Source organism: Engystomops pustulosus, unplaced genomic scaffold (assembly GCF_040894005.1).
Source record: "Engystomops pustulosus unplaced genomic scaffold, aEngPut4.maternal MAT_SCAFFOLD_216, whole genome shotgun sequence".
In the NCBI taxonomy this organism is placed as follows: domain Eukaryota; kingdom Metazoa; phylum Chordata; class Amphibia; order Anura; family Leptodactylidae; genus Engystomops; species Engystomops pustulosus.
This window is the reverse complement of record NW_027285096.1, coordinates 1-15093: the sequence shown is the minus strand read 5'-3', so window position 1 is coordinate 15093 and position 15093 is coordinate 1. Positions and strand designations below refer to the sequence as shown.

At 49.8% G+C, this 15093-nt stretch overlaps 1 protein-coding gene across 1 annotated transcript in view; it reads right to left on the bottom strand.

Annotated features, from left to right (window-relative positions):
- Positions 1-14956, bottom strand: part of LOC140109544 (dymeclin-like) — a 187331-nt gene extending 172375 nt beyond the window's left edge. The window contains exons 1-3 of the mRNA XM_072132071.1: positions 14871-14956; positions 13314-13366; positions 1671-1764 (exon numbers count right to left, since the gene is read on the bottom strand). Of these exons, the coding sequence (XP_071988172.1) occupies positions 1671-1764; positions 13314-13366; positions 14871-14956 (233 nt within the window). The remainder of the gene's footprint in view (positions 1-1670; positions 1765-13313; positions 13367-14870) is intronic.
- Between the last annotated feature and the right edge of the window lie 137 nt (positions 14957-15093).

Here is a 15093-nt window from a genome sequence, read left to right as displayed (position 1 = left end):
TGGTCATGTGATGTCACACAGGTGCACGGCTCGTTATATCTCTGGTCATGTGATGTCACACAGGCGCACGGCTCATATCTCTGGTCATGTGATGTCACACAGATGCACGGCTCGTTATATCTCTGGTCATGTGATGTCACACAGGTGCACGGCTCATTATATCTAGTCATGTGATGTCACACAGGCGCACGGCTCGTTATATCTCTGGTCATGTGATGTCACACAGGTGCACGGCTCATTATATCTAGTCATGTGATGTCACACAGGCGCACGGCTCGTTATATCTCTGGTCATGTGATGTCACACAGGTGCACGGCTCATTATATCTAGTCATGTGATGTCACACAGGCGCACGGCTCGTTATATCTCTGGTCATGTGATGTCACACAGGTGCACGGCTCATTATATCTAGTCATGTGATGTCACACAGGTGCACGGCTCGTTATATCTCTGGTTATGTGATATCACACAGATGCACGGCTCATTATATGTAGTCATGTGATGTCACACAGGTGCACGGCTTGTTATATCCCTGATCCCTGGGCATGTGATGTCACAGAGGTGCACAGCTCATTCTATCTAGTCAGGTCATGTCACACAGGTGCACAGCTCATTGTATCCCTGGTCATGTGATGTCACACAGGTGCACGGCTCGTTATATATCCCTGGTCATGTGATGTCACACAGGTGCACGGTCCGTTATATATCCCTGGTCATGTGATGTCACACAGGCGCATGGCTCGTTATATCCCTGGTCATGTGATGTCACACAGGTGCATGGCTCGTTATATCCCTGATCATGTGATGTCACACAGGCGCACGGCTCGTTATATCCCTGGTCATGTGATGTCACACAGGCGCACGGCTCGTTATATCCCTGGTCATGTGATGTCACACAGGTGCACGGTCCGTTATATATCCCTGGTCATGTGATGTCACACAGGTGCATGGCTTGTTATATCCCTGGGCACGTGATGTCACACAGGTGCACAGCTCATTCTATCCCTGGTCATGTGATGTCACACAGGGGCAAAGCTTGTTATATCACAGGGAGTAATCAGAAATGTGTGATATATAACGAGCCATGCATCTGTATCACATTTCATAACCACAGTGATGACGAGCCATGCACCTGTATGACATCACATGACCCAGGAGTAAACATGAATAAAGTATATCGGAAAATTGTATAACTTCACAATAGATATCAATTACTTGCTGAAAGTGGACAACCCCTTTAAGCGTGGGTATTTCCCGCAGGATTGTGTCACGCGTAGAGGCCACAGCAGTGCCAGTGTCCTGGCATAATACGGGTGGCCTCGGCTGACCAGTATAGGGTTATCTAGACATGTTACCACTTGGAGGGATACTAAAACACTAGCAAATAAATTAGAATTGCTCTACTAAAACTCTCCCGTATACTTGGGATTTTAATTGCTGTATCTGAGCTCTCTGCTTGCAGTCAGTGACTGGAAGTCATCTATTTTACACCCAGCGGCTTCAAACTTTCCTGATATCGTTCTTCTGGTGCAGATAAGGAGCCGTCCTGACCTCAATGTCCAGAGAAGGGCAGGATGGGGTCCACATACAAGAATTGGGGAGAGGGAGAGAGGGGGGGGCGGGGGTTTGGGATCCAGAATGAATATAGAACTAGATTTGCCTCCACTTACTTCTGACATTCTGCCGATATCTTCAGTTCCTTCGTCCTTGACAGAAATACTCTTATAAGAGCGCTGAGATTTCCTGTTCTGGGGTTGTTCTCAACTAAAAAGTAAAAAATACAAAAAAGATTAGAACGTAAACTGAAAGGTTTTTGCAGGGAAATTATAAGGAGTCCTCGGAGCGGTGGCCATTTTGGATAGAGGTGTCCTGTTCTCAAGGAAGAGCATTAGTTACACTGGGTGGGGTGGTGGGGTATTTGGTGCGCACATGTGCACCCCTGCTCCAGGTGGGCTATGTTGCTGGTAGGTATAACAAAGTTGGAGTCCTGGTGTAGATCGGTGTACGGTCCCTGGTGCATGTCCCTCTCAGATCGGACACTGATGACCAATGCAAAGGAAAGGTCATTGGTATCAAAAATGAGCCCCACTACACTCAATATAAGAACATTGGGGCTTATTTACTAAGGGTATGCGGATCGCATTTCTGTTGCTATTCATGGCTTTCGGGATTTGTGCCGCTGTGGCAGGGATTTAGAAGGGGATTGTGCTGCACGTGATTGGATTGTGGCACGGCTGCGCTGCTTTCATGTGACAGAAATCGGGAGGGGGCGGGCCGTTGGACGATCCGACTGATTCGGACTGAACGTGGGATTTAATATCAAATTGTGTCGCATCCAATGCACTTACATGCACCAGGAAGAAGAAGGTGAACTCCGGGGACCTGAGCGGGGAAGCGACACATCCAGGATATCGGGCGCACGATCTTAGTGAATAGCGGCACAGGGCATTATACACGGACAATGCACTTTCTGTCAAGTCCTCCAGACCGGGTAAGTAAATGTGCCCCAATGTACCAAAACTTAAAGGGAACCTATTAGGTAAACTAACCCACACCAAGTAAACATATCTTTAAAAGTTGCTATAATACAGCAGTATAACTATCCTTATATTGTTCCTCTCCATGCTTGCAAGGTTTCACGGTCCGTTCATAAAATTGACTCACCATCTATGCAAATAACCCAATCATCGTCTTTCCTTTGAGCTGAGTCCATCATATTCATGTCCTTGCTTCTCAGCCGCGCCTCCAGCTCATTTCCCCTTCCCTCAGGATTGAGAGAAGCACCGACTGTGAGACTCGCTGAGGATAACCTGAAGGAGGGGTGAAGGAGGGAGCTGAATATTCTTCAGTGAGTCACACAGCCAGCGTCTCTCTCGTTCCTGAGGAAGGGGGGGAATGTGCTGAAGGCGTGGCCGAGCCTGAAGGACATGAATATGCTGGACTCCGCTCAAAGGAAAGACAATGATTGGACTTTTTATATCTAGGCCTGTGACCAGGACAAGGGGGCACCCTCTACGCCTAGAGGAGAGGCGATTCTACCATCACCATAGACAGGGGGCATCCTCTACACCTAGAGGAGAGGAGGTTCAACCATCACCATAGACCGGGGGCATCCTCTACACCTAGAGGAGAGGAGGTTCTACCATCACCATAGACAGGGGGCATCCTCTACACCTAGAGGAGAGGAGGTTCTACCATCACCATAGACAGGGGGCATCCTCTACACCTAGAGGAGAGGAGGCTCTACCATCACCATAGACTGGGGGCATCCTCTACACCTAGAGGAGAGGAGGTTCTACCATCACCATAGACAGGGGGCGTCCTCTACACCTAGAGGAGAGGAGGTTCTACCATCACCATAGACAGGAGGCATCCTCTACACCTAGAGGAGAGGAGGTTCTACCATCACCATAGACCGGGGGCACCCTCTACACCTAGAGGAGAGGAGGTTCTACCATCACCATAGACAGGGGCATCCTCTACACCTAGAAGAGAGGAGGTTCTACCATCACCATAGACAGGGAGCATCCTCTACACCTAGAGGAGAGGAGGTTCTACCATCACCATAGACAGGGAGCATCCTCTACACCTAGAGTAGAGGAGGTTCTACCATCACCATAGACAGGGGACATCCTCTACACCTAGAGGAGAGGAGGTTCTACCATCACCATAGACAGGGGCATCCTCTACACCTAGAGGAGAGGTGGTTCTACCATCACCATAGACAGGGAGCATCCTCTACACCTAGAGGAGAGGTGGTTCTACCATCACCATAGACAGGAGGCATCCTCTACACCTAGAGGAGAGGAGGTTCTACCATCACCATAGACAGGGGACATCCTCTACACCTAGAGGAGAGCAGGTTCTACCATCACCATAGACAGGAGGCATCCTCTACACCTAGAGGAGAGGAGGTTCTACCATCACCATAGACAGGGGGCATCCTCTACACCTAGAGGAGAGGCGGTTCTACCATCACCATAGACAGGGGGCATCCTCTACACCTAGAGGATAGGAGGTTCTACCATCACCATAGACAGGGGGCATCCTCTACACCTAGAGGATAGGAGGTTCTACCATCACCATAGACAGGGGGCATCCTCTACACCTAGAGGAGAGGTGGTTCTACCATCACCATAGACAGGGGGCATCCTCTACACCTAGAGGAGAGGCGATTCTACCATCACCATAGACAGGGGGCATCATCTACACATAGAGGAGAGGCAATTCTACCATTACCATGGACAGGGGGCATCCTCTACACCTAGAGGAGAGGAGGTTCTACCATCACCATAGACAGGGGGCATCCTCTACACCTAGAGGAGAGGAGGTTCAACCATCACCATAGACAGGGAGCATCCTCTACACCTAGAGGAGAGGAGGTTCTACCATCACCAAAGACAGGGGGCATCCTCTACGCCTAGAGCAGAGGCGATTCTACCATCACCATAGACAGGGGGCATCCTCTACACCTAGAGGATAGGAGGTTCTACCATCACCATAGACAGGGGGCATCCTCTACACCTAGAGGAGAGGAGGTTCTACCATCACCATAGACAGGGGGCATCCTCTACACCTAGAGGAGAGCAGGTTCTACCATCACCATAGACAGGGGGCATCCTCTACACCTAGAGGATAGGAGGTTCTACCATCACCATAGACAGGGGGCATCCTCTACACCTAGGGGAGAGGAGGTTCTACCATCAACATAGACAGGGGGCAACCTCTACACCTAGAGGAGAGGAGGTTCTACCATCACCATAGACCGGGGGCACCCTCTACACCTAGAGGAGAGGAGGTTCTACCATCACCATAGACAGGGACATCCTCTACACCTAGAGGAGAGGAGGTTCTACCATCACCATAGACAGGGGGCATCCTCTACGCCTAGAGGAGAGGCGATTCTACCATCACCATAGACAGGGGGCATCCTCTACACCTAGAGGAGAGGAGGTTCAACCATCACCATAGACAGGGAGCATCCTCTACACCTAGAGGAGAGGAGGTTCTACCATCACCATCGACAGGGACATCCTCTACACCTAGAGGAGAGGAGGTTCTACCATCACCATAGACAGGGGGCATCCTCTGCGCCTAGAGGAGAGGCAGCTCTACCATCACCATAGACAGGGGGCATCCTCTACACCAAGAGGAGAGGCGATTCTACCATCACCATACACAGGAGGCATCCTCTACACCTAGAGGAGAGGAGGTTCTACCATCACCATAGACCGGGGGCACCCTCTACACCTAGAGGAGAGGAGGTTCTACCATCACCATAGACAGGGGCATCCTCTACACCTAGAAGAGAGGAGGTTCTACCATCACCATAGACAGGGAGCATCCTCTACACCTAGAGGAGAGGAGGTTCTACCATCACCATAGACAGGGAGCATCCTCTACACCTAGAGGAGAGGAGGTTCTACCATCACCATAGACAGGGGACATCCTCTACACCTAGAGGAGAGGAGGTTCTACCATCACCATAGACAGGGGCATCCTCTACACCTAGAGGAGAGGTGGTTCTACCATCACCATAGACAGGGAGCATCCTCTACACCTAGAGGAGAGCAGGTTCTACCATCACCATAGACAGGGGGCATCCTCTACACCTAGAGGAGAGCAGGTTCTACCATCACCATAGACAGGAGGCATCCTCTACACCTAGAGGAGAGGAGGTTCTACCATCACCATAGACAGGGAGCATCCTCTACACCTAGAGGAGAGGTGGTTCTACCATCACCATAGACAGGGAGCATCCTCTACACCTAGAGGAGAGCAGGTTCTACCATCACCATAGACAGGAGGCATCCTCTACACCTAGAGGAGAGGAGGTTCTACCATCACCATAGACAGGGGGCATCCTCTACACCTAGAGGAGAGGCGGTTCTACCATCACCATAGACAGGGGGCATCCTCTACACCTAGAGGATAGGAGGTTCTACCATCACCATAGACAGGGGGCATCCTCTACACCTAGAGGATAGGAGGTTCTACCATCACCATAGACAGGGGGCATCCTCTACACCTAGAGGAGAGGTGGTTCTACCATCACCATAGACAGGGGGCATCCTCTACACCTAGAGGAGAGGCGATTCTACCATCACCATAGACAGGGGGCATCATCTACACATAGAGGAGAGGCAATTCTACCATTACCATGGACAGGGGGCATCCTCTACACCTAGAGGAGAGGAGGTTCTACCATCACCATAGACAGGGGGCATCCTCTACACCTAGAGGAGAGGAGGTTCAACCATCACCATAGACAGGGAGCATCCTCTACACCTAGAGGAGAGGAGGTTCTACCATCACCAAAGACAGGGGGCATCCTCTACGCCTAGAGCAGAGGCGATTCTACCATCACCATAGACAGGGGGCATCCTCTACACCTAGAGGATAGGAGGTTCTACCATCACCATAGACAGGGGGCATCCTCTACACCTAGAGGAGAGGAGGTTCTACCATCACCATAGACAGGGGGCAACCTCTACACCTAGAGGAGAGGAGGTTCTACCATCACCATAGACAGGGGGCATCCTCTACACCTAGAGGAGAGCAGGTTCTACCATCACCATAGACAGGGGGCATCCTCTACACCTAGAGGATAGGAGGTTCTACCATCACCATAGACAGGGGGCATCCTCTACACCTAGAGGAGAGGAGGTTCTACCATCACCATAGACAGGGGGCAACCTCTACACCTAGAGGAGAGGAGGTTCTACCATCACCATAGACAGGGGGCTCCTCTACACCTAGAGGAGAGGAGGTTCTACCATCACCATAGACAGGGGGCATCCTCTACGCCTAGAGGAGAGGCGATTCTACCATCACCATAGACAGGGGGCATCCTCTACACCTAGAGGAGAGGAGGTTCAACCATCACCATAGACAGGGAGCATCCTCTACACCTAGAGGAGAGGAGGTTCTACCATCACCATAGACAGGGGGCATCCTCTGCGCCTAGAGGAGAGGCGGCTCTACCATCACCATAGACAGGGGGCATCCTCTACACCAAGAGGAGAGGCGATTCTACCATCACCATACAAAGGAGGCATCCTCTACACCTAGAGGAGAGGAGGTTCTACCATCACCATAGACAGGGGGCATCCTCTACACCTAGAGGAGAGGAGGCTCTACCATCACCATAGACAGGGGCCATATTCTAAACCTAGAGGAGAGGCGGCACTACCATCACCATAGACAGGGGGCATCCTCTACACCTGGAGGAGAGGCGATTCTACCATCACCATAGACAGGGGGCATCCTCTACACCTAGAGGAGAGCAGGTTCTACCATCACCATAGACAGGGGGCATCCTCTACACCTGGAGGAGAGGCGATTCTACCATCACCATAGACAGGGGGCATCCTCTACACCTAGAGGAGAGGAGGTTCTACCATCACCATAGACAGGTGGCATCCTCTACACCTAGAGGAGAGGAGGTTCTACCATCACCATAGACAGGGGCATCCTCTACACCTAGAGGAGAGGAGGTTCTACCATCACCATAGACAGGGGCATCCTCTACACCTAGAGGAGAGGAGGTTCTACCATCACCATAGACCGGAGGCATCCTCTACACCTAGAGGAGAGGAAGTTCTACCATCACCATAGACAGAGGGCATCCTGTACACCTAGAGGAGAGGAGGTTCTACCATCACCATAGACAGGGGGCATCCTCTACACCTAGAGGAGAGGAGGTTCTACCATCACCATAGACAGGGGGCATCCTCTACACCTAGAGGAGAGGAGGTTCTACCATCACCATAGACAGGGGGCATCCTCTACACCTAGAGGAGAGGAGGTTCTACCATCACCATAGACAGGGGCATCCTCTACACCTAGAGGAGAGGAGGTTCTACCATCACCATAGACAGGGGGCATCCTCTACGCCTAGAGGAGAGGCGATTCTACCATAGCCATAGACAGGGGGCATCCTCTACACCTAGAGAAGAGGAGGTTCTACCATCACCATAGACAGGGGGCATCCTCTACGCCTAGAGGAGAGGAGGTTCTACCATCACCATGGACAGGAGGCATCCTCTACACCTAGAGGATAGGGGGTTCTACCATCAACATAGACAGGGGCATCCTCTACACCTAGAGGATAGGGGGTTCTACCATCAACATAGACAGGGGCATCCTCTACACCTAGAGGAGAGGGGGTTCTACCAGCGCCATAGACAGGGGACATCCTCTACACCTAGAGGAGAGGAGGTTCTACCATCACCATAGACAGGGGGCATCCTCTACACCTAGAGGAGAGACTGTTCTACCATCACCATAGACAGGGGGCATCCTCTACACCAAGAGGAGAGGGGGTTCTACCAGCGCCATAGACAGCGGACATCCTCTACACCTAGAGGAGAGGAGGTTCTACCATCACCATAGACAGGGGGCATCCTCTACGCCTAGAGGAGAGGAGGTTCTACCATCACCATAGACAGGGGGCATCCTCTACACCTAGAGGAGAGGAGGTTCTACCATCACCATAGACAGGGGGCATCCTCTACACCTAGAGGAGAGGAGGTTCTACCATCACCATAGACAGGGGGCATCCTCTACACCTAGAGGAGAGGAGGTTCTACCATCACCATAGACAGGGGGTATCCACTACACCTAGAGGAGAGGTGATTCTACCATCACCATAGACAGGGGGAATCCTCTACACCTAGAGGAGAGGAGGCTCTACCATCACCATAGACAGGGGGCATCCTCTACACCTAGAGGAGAGGAGGTTCTATCATCACCATAGACAGGGGATATCCTCTACACCTAGAGGAGAGGAGGTTCTACCATCACCATAGACAGGGGGCAACCTCTACACCTAGAGGAGAGGAGATTCTACCATCACTATAGGCAGGGGGCATCCTCTACACCTAGAGGAGAGGAGGTTCTACCATCACCATAGACAGGGGGCATCCTCTACACCTAGAGGAGAGGAGATTCTACCATCACTATAGGCAGGGGGCATCCTCTACACCTAGAGGAGAGGAGGTTCTACCAGCGCGATAGACAGCGGACATCCTCTACACCTAGAAGAGAGCAGGTTCTACCATCACCATAGACAGGGGGCATCCTCTACACCTAGAGGAGAGGAGATTCTACCATCACTATAGGCAGGGGGCATCCTCTACACCTAGAGGAGAGGAGGTTCTACCATCACCATAGACAGGGGGCATCCTCTACACCTAGAGGAGAGGAGATTCTACCATCACTATAGGCAGGGGGCATCCTCTACACCTAGAGGAGAGGAGGTTCTACCAGCGCCATAGACAGGGGACATCCTCTACACCTAGAGGAGAGGAGGTTCTACCATCACCAGAGACAGGGGGCATCCTCTACACCTAGAGGAGAGGAGGTTCTACCATCACCATAGACAGGGGGCATCCTCTACACCTAGAGGAGAGGAGGTTCTACCATCACCATAGACAGGGGGCATCCTCTACACCTAGAGGAGAGGAGGTTCTACCATCACCATAGACAGGGGGCATCCTCTACACCTAGAGGAGAGGTGGTTCTACCATCACCATAGACAGGGGGCATCCTCTACACCTAGAGGAGAGGAGGTTCTACCATCACCATAGACAGGGGGCAGCATCTACACCTAGAGGAGAGGAGGTTCTACCATCACCATAGACAGAGGGCATCCTCTACACCTATAGGAAAGGAGGTTCTACCATCACCATAGACAGGGGGTATCCACTACACCTAGAGGAGAGGTGATTCTACCATCACCATAGACAGGGGGAATCCTCTACACCTAGAGGAGAGGAGGCTCTACCATCACCATAGACAGGGGGTATCCACTACACCTAGAGGAGAGGTGATTCTACCATCACCATAGACAGGGGGAATCCTCTACACCTAGAGGAGAGGAGGCTCTACCATCACCATAGACAGGGGGCATCCTCTACACCTAGAGGAGAGGAGGTTCTATCATCACCATAGACAGGGGATATCCTCTACACCTGGAGGAGAGGCGATTCTACCATCACCATAGACAGGGGGCATCTTCTACACCTAGAGGAGAGGAGGCTCTACCATCACCATAGACAGGGGGCATCTTCTACACCTAGAGGAGAGGAGATTCTACCATCACTTTAGGCAGGGGGCATCCTCTACACCTAGAGGAGAGGAGGTTCTACCATCACCATAGACAGAGGGCATCCTCTACACCTAGAGAGGAGGAGGTTCTACCATCACCATAGACAGGGGGCATCCTCTACACCTAGAGGGGAGGAGGTTCTACCATCACCATAGACAGGGGGCATCCTCTACACCTAGAGGAGAGGAGGTTCTACCATCACCATAGACAGGGGACATCCTCTACACCTAGAGGAGAGGTGGTTCTATCATCACCATAGACAGGGGGCACCCTCTACACCTAGAGGATAGGAGGTTCTATCATCACCATAGACAGGGACATCCTCTACACCTAGAGGAGAGGCGGCACTACCATCACCATAGACAGGAGGCATCCTCTACACCTAGAGGAGAGGAGGTTCTACCATCACCATAGACAGGGGGCATCCTCTACACCTAGAGGAGAGGCGGCACTACCATCACCATAGACAGGAGGCATCCTCTACACCTAGAGGGGAGGAGGTTCTACCATCACCATAGACAGGGGGCATCCTCTACACCTAGAGGATAGGAGGTTCTATCATCACCATAGACAGGGGACATCCTCTACACCTAGAGGAGAGGAGGTTCTACCATCACCATAGACAGGGGGCATCCTCTACACCTAGAGGAGAGGAGGTTCTACCATCACCATAGACAGGGGGCATCCTCTACACCTAGAGGAGAGGAGGTTCTACCATCACCATAGACAGAGGGCATCCTCTGCACCTAGAGGAGAGGCAATTCTACCATCACCATAGACAGAGGGCATCCTCTACACCAGGGGTCTCAAACTCAATTTACCTGGGGGCCGTTGGAGGTAGATTCTGGGTAAGGCTGGGCCGCATCAAGTTTTCCACACAAAATGCGCTTACAAAATATCATTATTCAGATTCAAATGTCACGGCGTCTCCCAGTGCAAGGAAAGCCCCAAGCTGGGAGACGTGTTTTCTCTATGAACGCGTCCTGTGTACCGAGGGGTCCCAAGCTCCTACCGCACTGAGCCCAGTCAGGGACACTCCATTCCCCCCCCCCCCACCCGGTACTTGCCTCCCCGTGTCCCTCCCATCGAAGAAGATGAAGTCGCCGCTCTGACCTGCACCAAGTGCGTTCAGAGCGGCGACTTCATCTTCTTCAAGTACCGGAGGGAAGGGGATTAACCGGTTACGGGCCCTTTCCTGTTTTTTCATGTCCATTTTTCACTCCCCACCTTCAAAAAACTATAACTTTTTTATTTTTACACGTAAAGAGCTGTGTGATGGATTGTTTTCTGCGTAACAAATTGCACTTCATAGTGATGGTATTAAATATTCCATGCCATGTACTCGGAAGCGGGAAAAAAATTCCAAATGCAATGAAAATGCATTTGCGCCATTTTCTTGTGGGCTTGGATATTACGTCTTTCACTGAGCGCCCCAAATGACATGTCTACTTAATTTTTTGGGTCGGTACGATTACGGGGATACCAAATTTGTATAGGTTTTATAATGTTTTCATACATTTACAAAAATTAAAACCTACTGTACAAAAATAATTTTTTTTATTTTGCCAAATTCTGGCGCTAATAACTTTTTCATACTTTGGTGTACGGAGCTGTGGGTGCTGTCATTTTTTGTGAAATTTGATAATATGTTCAATGATATCATTTTTAGGACTGTACAACCTTTTGATCACTTTTTATAGATTTTTTTATATTTTTCAAAATGGCAAAAAAGTGCCATTTTCGAAATTGGGCGCTATTTTCCGTAACGGGGTTAAACGCACTGAAAAACCGTCATCATATTTTGATAGATCGGGCATTTTCGGACGCGTCGATACCTGATATGTTTATGATTTTTACTGTGATTTGAAATTTTAGGTTTTTTTATTATTATTTTTTTTTTTTTAACTTTTTTTTATTTTTATTTATACTATTTTTCAGACTCCCTAGGGTACTTTAACCCTAGGTTGTCTGATCGATCCTACCATATACTGCCATACTACAGTATGGCAGTATATGGGGATTTTCCTCCTCATTCATTACAATGTGCTATCAGCACATTGTAATGAAGGGGTTAAAACGAAATAGCCTCGGGTCTTCGGAAGACCTGAGGCTACCATGGAGACGGATCTCCGCCCCCCGATGACGTCACGGGGAGCGGCGATCCCAGCTAAGATGGTGGCGCCCATGCGCCGCTATCTTTTTGAGGCTACCGGCAGCTTTGTCGGCAGCCATCGCTGTGAAAGCACCCGCGATCGGTGCTAGCACCGATCGCGGGTGTTACCGGTAAGCCTTTGCTGCAATATGCAGAAAAGACTTACCGGCTATGGAGAGGGCTCAGCCCGTGAGCCCTCTCCATGCAGCGCGACCAGGTGGGGGCCGCAAAATATTGGCCCGCGGGCCGCAGTTGGCCCGCGGGCCGCGAGTTTGAGACCCCTGCTCTACACCTAGAGGAGAGGAGGTTCTACCATCACCATGGACAGGGGGCATCCTCTACACCTAGAGAAGAGGAGGTTCTACCATCCCCATAGACAGGGGGCATCCTCTACGCCTAGAGGAGGGGCAATTCTACCATCACCATAGACAAAGGTTCTTTACTGTAAGAGCAGTGAGACTATGGAACTCTCTGCCGCAGGAGGTTGTTATGGCAGACTATGTACATGTTCAAGAGAGGCCTGGATGACTTTCTGGAGAGCAAAAATATCACGGGTTATGGGGATAAAACATTTATTTAATTCTTAAAGGTTGGACTTGATGGACTTGCGTCTTTTTCCAGCCTTATATACTATGATACTATGACTCACATGAGAAGACAATTATCGTTTTTACATGGGGTCATTTGCATAGATGGTGAACCAACCTTCTCAAGCATGGAATAGAACAATATAGGAATAGTTGTACTGCTGTATAAGTTTTCAAAGATATGTTTAGTTAGTGTGGCAAGGTTCTTTATTTTGGAGCCCATTTTGATACCAATCACCCTTCCTTTGCATTGTTCATCAGTGTCCGATCTGTGAGGGTCATACATCAGGACTCGTCCTTTGTAAAACCTTCCAGCACCAGAGCTTCGTTTCACAGACATGTTCCCTTTAAAAGCTCCATCCCTCTACCAGCATTACTTGCACCACGGACGCCTTGGATTTACACCAGGTGTGTACAGTCCCCTATACATCACATGTCTCCGTCACGCACATTCGCTACTTACTTAACGATTTGCAGATTGAAATAGTCGCTTCCTCCAACAGCTTCGAGTCCGTACTGAAAAGAGAAGGAAATACAGAATCTATGACCTGGTACCCAACACATTCTAGGATTTGTAAAAGAAATAAAAGAATTTATATTGGAAGCAGCACTGGGGCCCATAGATTGTAAGCTCATGTAACCAGGGCCGTCCATCATATTGTGTGAATATATGGATATTATCATGTCTATATGGGTAACCTATGACTTGTAAAGCGCTGCAGAATATGTTGGTGCTATATGATTAGCGATGTATGGGGGCGGTTTGACGACGGAGGGAAGTTGGCGTTATCATCGTATGCCGCCATCTATCAAAACGACGATAAAACAGATTGCAGACTGATTGATTGGTTAGTTTGGTTTTGGCAGCCATTGGAGTAAGACGTGTTTCGTGATTTTCGCAGAAATGGAAAAAAAGAGCAGTATCGTTCGATAATTCAAGGAGATAAAAGCAAAGTTGGATGCGGTTTATGGGGACACTTTGCCATCCATGACCACAGTTAGATATTGGTTAGAATTTAAACGTGGGCGAACATCCGTTTTTGATGAGGAGCGACCAGGACGTGGTTACTGAGGAACTCATTCAAAGAGTCCACGACATGACACTCACTGATCAACGAACGAAAGTGCACGAAGTAGCCGAGGCCGTAGGTGTGCCGACTGGAACGGCAATTAATATTTGTTGGCCGCGATTGCTCACGGTGGACAACAAGCGGATGCGGCTGGTAACTTCGAAGCTTCATGTTTGGAGCAATTTAAGCAAAATCCGAAGGAGTTTTTGTGTCGAGTTTTCACCGTTGATGAAACCTGGATTCATCACTACACACCAGAAACTAAGCGACAATCAAAACAATGGATTTCTCCCGGTGAATCTGCTCCAAAGAAGGCGAAGACGATCCCATCGACCGGAAAAGTCATGGCAACGATTTTTTTGGGATGCGAACGGCGTCATCCTCATGGATTTTTTAGAAAAAAGAAGATCGATCACTGGACAATACTACAGTAAATTATTGGGCAGCTTCAACAAAAAATTGAAGGCGACATGGCTGCATTTGACGAAAAAGAAGGTGCTGTTTCACCACGATATCGCACCAGCACATTCATCCGGAGTTGTTGCAGCCAAACTGCATAAATTGCGTTATGAATTGCTGCGGCACCCCCCGTATTCACGCGTTCTGGCTCCTTGTGACTTTTTCTTGTTCCCCAACATGAAGAAATGGCTCGCGGGAAAAAAAAAATTTGCTCAAACGAGGAAGTCATCGCCGAGACAGAGGCATATTTTGGACAGTTCCTTGCAGATACAGTAACCCCGTTTTGGGGCGAGCTGTGATCCGGTCTCCATAACATGAACGGGAAACATTTGTACACAATCCACAATGAAGGCTTCTATTTAATCACAGCAAACAGAGATGTTGAAATCAATGTGAAAGTGAAACGCAGTAGATTGGAAAATGGTGTAGCAAACTTGTAACATCAAATCTGAAATGAGTTTTATATAGGATTTTTGCCATCAGTTCGTTACCCTGGAACTAGAGATGAGTGAAGCCGAAGTGTAGGAGTTCTGGCGCTTTTCTCCTGACACTGACACATTGCCGGGTCGGCTGCCATGCAGCCAATCCAGAAAATTAACGCCCCTAACAGCTATCCATGGCTATGGGTCACCAGAGTGCCCCCCTGGCCAGTCATAGCCACGGATACTTTTTTGGGGCGTTAATTTGCCGGATTGGCTACTCGACCGGCAACAT